Source organism: Mesoplodon bidens (assembly GCF_964165515.1).
Source record: "Mesoplodon bidens genome assembly, chromosome: 17".
NCBI classification, from domain to species: Eukaryota; Metazoa; Chordata; class Mammalia; order Artiodactyla; family Ziphiidae; genus Mesoplodon; species Mesoplodon bidens.
Window position 1 is genome coordinate 77,216,192 of NC_138174.1, and position 10,022 is coordinate 77,226,213.

At 54.6% G+C, this 10,022-nt stretch overlaps 1 protein-coding gene across 2 annotated transcripts; it reads right to left on the reverse strand.

Moving 5' to 3' along the window:
• Nucleotides 1-213: 213 nt before the first annotated feature.
• On the reverse strand, nucleotides 214-5,038 carry ATP4B (ATPase H+/K+ transporting subunit beta; the record flags this gene model as incomplete). Of its 2 annotated transcripts, none has more annotated exons than XM_081214762.1 (7): nucleotides 214-375; nucleotides 896-994; nucleotides 2,189-2,245; nucleotides 3,000-3,199; nucleotides 3,316-3,429; nucleotides 4,335-4,463; nucleotides 4,927-5,038. In XM_081214762.1, 7 exons carry the CDS (start codon nucleotides 5,036-5,038, stop codon nucleotides 214-216), a joined length of 873 nt encoding a protein of 290 aa, XP_081070888.1. The 2 variants fall into 2 exon arrangements, with proteins under 2 accessions (XP_081070888.1, XP_081070887.1); XM_081214761.1 differs by having other exon boundaries at nucleotides 896-1,011; nucleotides 2,185-2,245.
• Nucleotides 5,039-10,022: the final 4,984 nt, after the last annotated feature.

The window sequence follows — 10,022 nt, forward strand, 5'->3', positions numbered from 1 at the left end:
GCACAGCTGCTGCCTTAGGGTCACCGTGTTAGCCCAGCGTTTCTATCGTGGCTACAAATTCTACCTGAAAAGTAACAGAGGTTTCACAGGATTCTGGCTCCGAGAGCTGGGCGCACGGGGGCCTGTCTGGTGTGGAGCTGCCTCGGGCGCCGGGTTTAGCTGGACGCGGCATCTGTGGTCACCCTGCCCCTGGGGGCCAGCCGCCTGGCTCCTTTACTTCTGGATTTTAAGCTTGAACTCCACCTTCCCCTCATAGGGGTCATGGGGGTTGTCGAAGGTCACGTGCTCCGCCAGGATCTTGCACACGATGACAACCTCTCTGTTCCTGGGGACGTTGAGAAGCTTCGCGGCCACCAGCGGGTTGCTGTAGTGGGGCTGAAGTGGACGTGCGTTAGGACCCTCGAGGGCGGCCGGGCGCTTGGCTGGGTGCTCCACGTCGCCCGAGAGCCGCCTGGGACTCACTGGGACACAAATGTCTCCCTGCTTAGAAACGAGGAGACTTGGCCCGGGGGCGGGGGGCGGGGACAGACCAGTGACACATTCAACTTCAAATTACACTTGATGGAAATTAATATAAAAACGGCACAGAGGATAAAGCAAGAGATTTGGAGAAAGTGATTTTAAATGGATTTGCAGTTGTCTAAGGGCCTTCTAAGGAGGTCCTTGGAAGGTAAAAGATTAGATGTGATATTTATTTTGTGTGAGAACGACGTGTTTTCAGATAGTTATGAGAACGTGGGTTTGGGAAGCACCCGAAGATTAAGTGGTCCGGCCGGGCTAAGTACGGCCTTGTTTCGTTTTTACAGGTGAAACATTTAGGGCTTTCCTTCTGCTAGTGATTGCTCAGTTTGATCCGGTTCCGGAGCAGCTGTTGGGGACAGTGACGCACACGTACCTGGGCCTTCTTCCCGTAGTAGGGGAAGTAGTGTAGGCTGTAGACGCCTTTGGGTGGGAAGTACTCCACCTGCAGGGCCGGGGCATCCCGGTGCTGGTCCTGCGGGCGAGAGGCCGCTGTGAGAAAGGCCGGATCTGGCGCGCTCGTGTCCGCCTGTGTGTCCACGCCACGCATGCTTCTGCACACAAGTCCACGTGTGTGCATACGTGTGCACCGTGACCACACGTGCAGTTGGCATAAACTAGATCTGATCTTTATCATCAGCCAAGAATCCACTAAGGGTGTAATTCGTTAGTTTGCAAGACCCCGGGTGACTTATCAAACTTGTGTTTTTTTCCATTTCAAACCCTCTTAGGATAAAAACGGTGATAGAGCCTAGCGTGTGGGAATGAAGGCCCACAAGGCTGGGCGGCTGATCTGCCGAGACTGGGGAAGGCCCCACACACTGTCGTGGGGTTTGCTTCCTCTCACTGTCAGAGCCAGCGAATCGCCCGACGGCTTGAGCTCGTCCGAGGGCAGAGGAAGGGTACTTTGGTGTCTGTGCAGATCCCGGGTCAGCCTACACATGCGTGGTCGAGGAAACTCAAAAAGGAAAAACAAAACAGGACGAGCGCTGCGCTCCGGGGAGACTGCAGGCTTTGGTGGGGGGTCAACCGGTGGGGCACCCGTGCTGACGGCAGAGAGCCTTGGCTGAGGGCGTGATTGTGAAAACAAACTTTAGAAAATATTCAGTGAAGACAAATTTAGTTTTTTCATGTTGTACTTAAAAACATGTTTTGAGAAAAACTGGACTAAATTAATGCCAACTGTTGGCAGCATTTATATATACACACTGCCAGACAACAGTAGCTGTTGGTAACTTGCATATTTTTGTAAATAAGCCAATAAAAAGGACAAAGCAGCGTAGTAGAAGTGCCTTGGTTTTTCCAAATAGCCACAAACATTTTGAAGCATGTCAGTGATACACTGTCCCAAATGCTTTTTGAAGCAAAACAGTGACGAGCGTTGTTTTTCTTACCAGGTGGTTTTTTCCAGAGACAGTATAAAACTTTATTCTCCAGGATCATATAGCTGTGCCATTTGGCATCTTGCAATACCATATAGAACATTTTTTCTTGATAATTATTACCAGGTTTTTAATCTCCCACGATAAAACCACTCTTAAGTGAAGGTTCATGCAATTCGTGCACCTGGCTTATTAGGCTGACGGTTGAGATGATTTTAGGGAAAACCAGATCAGTATTTCCCGCAGGTTTTCCAGCCTAAACAAGACAGCTGTGGCCGGTCACTCACCAGGAATGCGCAGTCCACCCTGGGGGCCGTGTTGTTGCCGGGGAGAAACTTGACGATCTGGAAGGGAAATGTTCGGATGTGGCCTCTGTGCCCATCTGTGAGTGCAGAGGATGGGTGCCGGGGAGGGTCTGGGGTGGATGTACCAACTCCTGCTTCAAAGCCGGAAGCTCCACGCTGGGGCTGTGGTCTCGGCCGGCAGGTGGCAGAGCTGGACGGGGGTCTGAGCTGCCCGAGCCCACCTGTGCAGCCGGCCCGGCCCCCGGATGCGCCTGCTGGTGCCCAGGGTCCAGTGCAGTGCCCTCCCTCGCTGCACACCTGCCAGGCAGCCGGGACCGCACCCCAGCTGGGCCCTGGGACCCAGCGCAGTGTGCCAGTGCGTGGTCCCCCCGGCCTCTTAGGGAGGAAAATGAAGAGTGCCACGCGGATGCCAGCGTGGTGCCGGGTCCTCCCCACCCCGCCGCCAGGTCCCACCCTCCCCGGGGCCCTGCCGAGATGTCCCCTCTCCCCGCAGCGTGGACGTGCCTCCCGTGGTTGGCTGTGTTCTCACGGCCAGCCTCCCTCTGCGCCTGTCCTCAGACGGTTCCCAGGTGCCCTCCCTGCGCTGACCGCAGCCCGGCTTCTTCCAGCCGCCGTGCACACAGGGCTGCCCCAGGCTCTGCGGCTCGGGGCGTGGCGGACGCCACGGTCAAGTGGGTGGTGGGTCTGGATGGCAGCTCCCAGTTGTGTCTGAGGGAAGGCACGCTCGCGGCCAGCACAAGTGCAGGAGAGGCAGGGGCCCGGTTCCCTTCTCACCTCCGACCCCCTCACTCACCCTGTTCATCTTGATAATGAAACACGGCTTTCCTTCCTCAAAACCAAAGGTGGGGTCCGGCTGGCCCGAGCAGTTTTGCAGCATGTCTGCTGTGAACTTGCAGGAGAACTTGGTGTGGTTCGGGGCCAGGAAGCTCTCCTGGAAGAAGTACGTCTCGGACGTGCAGTTGATGCTGTCCTCCTGGGCCGCGGGTGAGTAGCCTGGGGGACAGACACACCTGCGGCCCTGCCCGGGCTGCAGCCCCCCTCTCCGCCCGCCCCCCGGGGGGTTCCTGAGACGAGGAAAGAACGGAGACTGCGGTGCATTCGACACTCACCTGCCAGGAAGTGGTGCAGGGCCTGGGTCAGCTCTGTCCAGGTCCTGTTGTCAGACACGTTGTAGGAGATGTCCAGGCCCTTCTCCCCGTACACATCTGGCCTCAAGGTCACCCCTGGAAAAAGGACGTGACGCTTGGTCTTTGGTTGTACATCCAGGCCGTTTGCTGTTCAGTTGGCCCCGGCCTGGGGGAGGCTGTGCCTGGGACGCTTCGGGGCCAGGCCTTCGAGGGTCCCCCCGCCCCTGGCGAGAGGCTGCAGCCAGCAGGGCCCGGGACCTGCCCAGGGGCCGGGGGTCCGCGCCGTCCCACGAGGCCTGGCCAGGGCCCGCAGGTCCCTCCCACAGGAGGCCTGCCTGCCTGCCAGCCTCTGGGTTTGGGGCACATTCTATCACAGTGTGTTCTCATGTTTGTAATCTATTATGTTCTGTTCTGAAATGACATAGGAATCCTCTATGTTTTATCCATTGGTTGATTCAAAAAATTGATCCCCAGTTGTCACGACGATTTGCAGAGGATCCACTGAGCGCTGGCACAGCTTAGCGCTGCTGTTGGATGTTCTTGGGTTATCACCTTCCTCAGAAACAGTTAAGGACGCAGGGGTGACAAACACTCTGAGTAGCTGGGCTGGAAAAAGCTTTTCTTCCTTCGTTTCTCCCCCCCGCCTTTGTTTTTGTTGTTTGCAGGCACCGCAGTTTAGCTGGCTGCGTGGGGAAGTCTTGGTCCAAACACCCTCCCCAGGATCTGGGAGTCTCGTCACCAGCGACTTCCTGCTCTTTGGCGCCGACTCAGCCCCCTTGTCGCACGGGCCACCCTGCACTTAGACGGTACTCACACTCTGGACCTAATTTGCTGCCGGGGAGGCGAGGCCTCCGCAGGAGAGCAGCCTTGGGGCTGGTGACGCCACAAGGACACCGAGCTCCCCTCACCCGCCTTCCTGATCCCCTGGTGACCGTCCTCCCCGACATCCTCCCCGAGGGATCGTGTCCTGACCCGGCAGCCCTGGGCCCGACGCCCAGTACCTGGTGACTTGAGCTGGTCCTGGTAGTCGGGAGTGTACGGGTCGACCGTGCACATCAGCACGTAGATGCACAGGGCGAAGATGCCGGTCATGACCACGTAGAAGGCCACGTAGTAGAGGCTGATCCACACTGCGGGAAGAGGCGGGTCAGACGCAGCGACAGCTGCTTGGTTGCGGGGAACATGCATGCAGCTCACCAAACGCGTCACCTCTCAGGGTGAGCGTGGCACTGGTGTCGGGTGCGTTCACGCACGGCGCTGGGCACCCATCCCGCTATCTGGTTCCAGGCCATTCTCATCACCCCAATAACCCTGCACCCCTTAACTTAAAAGCCTTTTAAAAAATTATAGTTTTAGGAACATAGCTTTAAAACTGCTGTTCTCAAATCTAAGGCTGACCCTTGGGGCTGATCCTCAGCTGCTCTCAGGTGCCCGTTGTCGGGGGGTGTCAGGGCTGAGGGGGGCCTTTGGGATCACCCGGTGGGGGAGGAGAGGCCGGCCAGGGCCTGCGTCTGGGCGCTGAGACCGCCAGCCCCAGGCGGCTGCTGGCTGGTCCCCTGCCCTCCCCCGGCGCCCCCGCCCTGCCGCACGGACCCCAGCGGGACAGCGTCCGGCCCAGCATCTGGCCCGTGTCCGGGTTCCAGCAGTAGTGCTGGAACTCCTCCATCCTCTGGCTGCATGACTTCTTCTCCTGCAGTGCCGCCATCGCCCCGCTCCTGCCGAGGGACACTTGGGGGAGGACGTCCCCTTGGGTTTTATGGTCTCCCCCTCAGAGGTCAAGGGCGTTGCGGCTCTGGGTTCCGGGGCAGGCCCGGCAGGGTGTTATCGCTGCTCGGCCGTCAAGCACCGACGCCCGGGCAGGCCTGGCAGGTTCCCCTGCCGTCAGGTGCCCCTCCACCCCCTCCCTGGGCAAATCAGGGTGGCTCACTCCTCCTCTCGGGTGCCCTTGGCCCAGAACTGTATCTGCTCTGATAATGAGCAAGGAGGCCTGCCAGGTGCTCAGCTCTGACCACTCGCACCTCCTTGGGGAGGGAGGTGTGAAGAGAGCGGTCTGCACGAGGCGGGGCCTGGACCCTGACGCTCAGCCGCGGCCGAGATGCTCCCTGCTCTGCGCTGATTGCAGCAGGCGCCCGAGGCCACGATGAGGCGATGGCTGGGACCCCGGCGGGCGCGGGGGCTCCCGCCGCTGTCACTCCTGATGCTGCAGAGCCCAGCCTGCCGGTGCCCAGGGCAGCCGGACGCGGGGCCGCAGGGGCTCCCGTCACTCTTGAGCTGAGCTTCGGTGATGAGCGTGGTGTCCTCTGAGAGCCAGTGTTGGGGCCCTGTAGGACTTTGTGTCCTTGGAGGAATTCACAGCCATACAATCTAGAAGTGCTTTCGAAACTGAATGCACACCGGTCCCCGGGAGTGTTGCTGAAATGCGGATTCTGACCCCGCGGGGACCCCGTGGACCTGGGAGCTCCCGTGGGCCTTGCTTGTGGCTGCAGGACTGCGGCAGTGTCTCGGCAGGGGACGCTCAGCCTGGCAGCACGTCCGAGCCACCTGGGGCGCCTTGAAAACCTGTGACGCCTGTCCCAGCCCCGAGTTTCTGAGGGAGCTGACCTGCCGGGCGGCCTGAGCGTCTGGACAGCTACGAGCCCCCAGACCACCTGATGCGTGGCCAGAACCAAGCGGCCTTGGCGGTCTCCATAGCTGGGGCACCCATCTCTGAGATTAGGAGGAAAGGGCAGTGCCGGGCAAATATGATGTGGCACCGAGGCGTCTTTACAAATATCGAAGTCAGGACCTGACTGAAAGGGTGGGGATTGTATACAAAGAGCTGGGTGTCCATCCATTGTCACTTTCCCTCTGAGGGACCCACGTGGCCAAATTGGAAGTGTTCTTCGGGGATAAAAATAGTGAAAAGCTCTCTAGCCATTATGTTTATTTTGTTTAAGATGATTTAGAGTTTGTCAGCAAAACGAACACCCTAAAATTCAGATGGAATCGCAGCATTTTAGCTTGGACTCATAGTTCCTTAATGGACCAATCCTAGGCATTTTCCTTCACACTGTCCCTTCACAGCTTTGGAACTTTAGGGCAGTAAAAACACAGGGTGTGGCCTTAGGCTGCGGTCTCACTGTCCACAGCCTGTGGGTCTGGGACCCCTGCACCGAGGCCTGAAGACACAGGGTAGGAACTGCTGTGCAGAGGATCGGTGCTGCCCTGTCTGGACAGTACAGAGACACTCTTGGGACGAGCACAGCATGAAATCTTCCTGGAAGTCTTTGAACGAAATCCTCCACACTTAGTCTCTGAATTCCCAGAAGCATGAACGTGTGTGCTGAGCTGCACACGCGTTGTCATGATGACCTTCCTGGGACACGTGCCTGTGGGGAGGGGAGGCCTGGGGCAGGGTGGGGGGCCCTGGGCTGTTCGGCATGCCCCGCGGGACAACGTGGGACGGACGCCCCAAAGAGAGTGAGCTCCGGGCGATGTGGGAGCTCACCCTTCCTATGCGGGGGGCTCAACTCCCACCCACCCCCGGCAGCAAGGGACCGGAGCCCACCCCTCCTCAGCGGCCGTGGGGTCAGCAGAAGCCTGCGAACGCCGAAGGACTGGATGATAGGACGATTCCCAGCTTTCAGCGGATAATCACTCATCAGAGCAAGAACCGGGCAGATCTCCAAGTGACGTTCACACAAGATGGTCAGCAGACGCCAAGGCTGAGGTGAGAGATTCTGAAGTCATGTGACAGGTTGTGACGCGCTGCAGCGAGCAGTGGCGATGGTGCTGGGAGCAACTGGAAAAACAGAAAGTGTGAGGAAAGAAATAGAAGATATAAAGAGGAACCAGATGGACAGTTTAGAGTCAAAAAATGCAAGAGCCAAAATACAAAGCTCAAAGAATGGACGCAGCAGCAGGAGGGACGGCACGGAGCAAAGAATCCCTGACATGGAAGAAAAAACAATAGAAATTTCCGGATTTGAACAATAGAGAGAAAGTAGAGCCAGAAAAAAAGGGCCCAGCCTCAGGGACCCAGGGGCCGTAGGAAAGGTCGAACGTCTGTGTCACTGGAGGCCTGCAAGGAGAGAAGAAAGAGCGGGACTGAGGCATAAACCTTCAGACTCAAGAAGCTGAGAGAACCCCAAACAAGATACCCCCCCAAATCCATGCCAAGTCGCATCAAGATTAAACTTTGAATATCCAAGACAGACACAAAAAAACCCCAGAGAGCATTGGCAATTGCTCAAAACAAAAAGGAATGTTTAGGTGTTGATCTAATAAAACATGTATAAGACTTGTACGCTGAAAACTACATAATGGTGATGAAACAAAAATCTAAGTAACTAGAGACACATACTGTGTTCATAGGTTGGAAGACTCAACACAGTAAAGACGTCAATACTCCCCAAACTGATATACTGTTTTAACACAATTTCTATCAAAATCCAAGCAAGATTTTTTTTTTGTATCTATAGGCAAGACTATTCTAAAATTTATCTAGAAAGGCTAAGGAACTAGAATAGTTAAATATTTTCTTCTTTATTTGGAATACTTTTTTGAAAATATTTTTTTAAAAGAAAAATAAGGTAAGAAGACTCAGTCTACTCAATTTCAAGGCTTATTATATAGCCACAGTCGTCAAGACAGTGTGGCGTTGGTGGAAGGACAGACACAGAGAACAATGAAACAGAAAACTCAGAAGTAGACTCACAAATATGCCCAGCTGATTTTGACAAAGGTGCCAAAGAAATTCAGTGAAGCAAAGACGGCCTTTTCAACACATGGGGGTGGAACAACTGGACATCCATGAACCCTGACCTAAGCCTCACACCTTGCAAAAAAGTTAACTCAAAATGGTCATGGATTTAAATGTAAAAGTATAAAAATTTTGGAAAACCACATGGGAGAAAATCTTCAAGAACTAGGGTTAGGCAGAGAGTTCTTAGACCTGACACCAGAAGCACAATCCATAAAAGAGAAAATTGAAAAATTGGACCTCCAACTCAACAGCCAAAAAGCAAGCAGTCCGGTTAGAACATGGTCAAAAGACATAATGGGATATTTCACTGAAGAGGATTCACAGATGACAAATAAACACAAGGAAAAATGTTCAATATCATTAGCCAGTAGGGAAATGCAAATTAAAAGCACAATGGGGTACCACCTATCGCAAAAGCTAAAATAAAAAGTAGTGACAACTCCAAGTGTTGGTGAGGATGCTGAGAAACTGGATCACTCGTATGTTGCTGGTGGGAATATAAAATGGTAGAGCCATCTGGAAAACAGTTTGCCAGCTTCTTAAAAAATTGAACATGCAAATACCATACGATCAGCAAATATGCTCTTGGGCTTTAATCCCAGAGGAATTGAAATTTATATCTGCACGAATATCTGTATGTTTTTAGCAGCTTTATTCATGATAGCCCAGACTGGAATCAACCTGGATGTCCTTCAACAAGTGAATGGTTAAACCAACCGTGGTCCATTCACACCATGGAATACTACTCAGCAGTGAACCTACAGGTACGTGTAACCGCCTGGATGAATCCAGGGCGTCGTGCTGAGTGAAAAGAGCCAATCCCCAAAGTGACATACTGTGTGAATCCACTTATAAAACATTCTTGAAATGACAACTTTATGGAAATGGAGAACAGATTAGTGGTTGCCAGGGTTCAGGACAGGGTTTGGGGTGGGAGGGAGGCGGTGTCTATAAAGGGGGACCGTGTGGTGTCGGGGGTTCCTGAGAGTTTGCTGTGTTGGCAAAGGTATCCGCGCTGCGATCCCGAGCTACAGTTTGAGGAGATGCTACCACTGGGGGATTGGGTGAGGGGTGCAGGGGTCTCTGGGTTATTTCTTATAACTGCATGTGAATCTACAATTACTCTAAATAAAAACTTTTTTTAAAGGGCCAAATGAGTTTGGGAAGCTCTGCGTACTTGACCCGTCTTAGAGAGCCAAGTTCACTCTTCATCTCTGAGTCCCGTGATCGGAAACATGTTTAACTCTGTCTATCTGAATGCTTCCCACTTCCCCAGGAGGTAGTTCAGCTCAGCGTTAATCCAGTGGGAGTTGCCATCCTCAGACACCGCCTCTCGCAGGGGTTCCTGATCTGGGTGCCAGCCCCACTCCAGGCCCACTGAAGCAGATCTTTATTTCTCCAGGCGATTCGAGTCCCCGGCACTGGTGGGAGGCGCTGTCTGGGGACACACGGTGAGAGACACCGTAGAAGGGGCTCCAGTCCACAACACACCTTGGAGCCACAGCCGCCGACCCGTCTGAACACTGATGGGTTAAAGAAAAGGCAGGAAGAGTTTGAAGAGATCAGCTCAAGGTCGCCTGCTAGTAAGTGCCAGGCTGGACGCACCAACCCACCTGCTCAGCTGCAAGTTCTTGTTTCTGCTTCCCCGGCTGCTGCACAGAGTCCGCCTGTCTCCTCATACCCACTGGCAGACTCTCACTGCCCTCTCGACCCCCTCCTCCCCGCGTGGAGCTGGTCACCTGGCCTCTTCTGGCTGGGGTGTTCTTCATTTCCGTGGCTCTTCTCTTCCTCCCTCTCTAAACTGTAACCAACCCCATCACTTCCTTGTCATTCTTTCCCATACATGTACCAAGCACCTACTGTGTACTAGAACAAGGCAGACAAGGCCATACCCAGGTGTGCCCCAGGTGTGCCTCAGCTGTGTCCCAAGTGTCCCAGCTGTCTC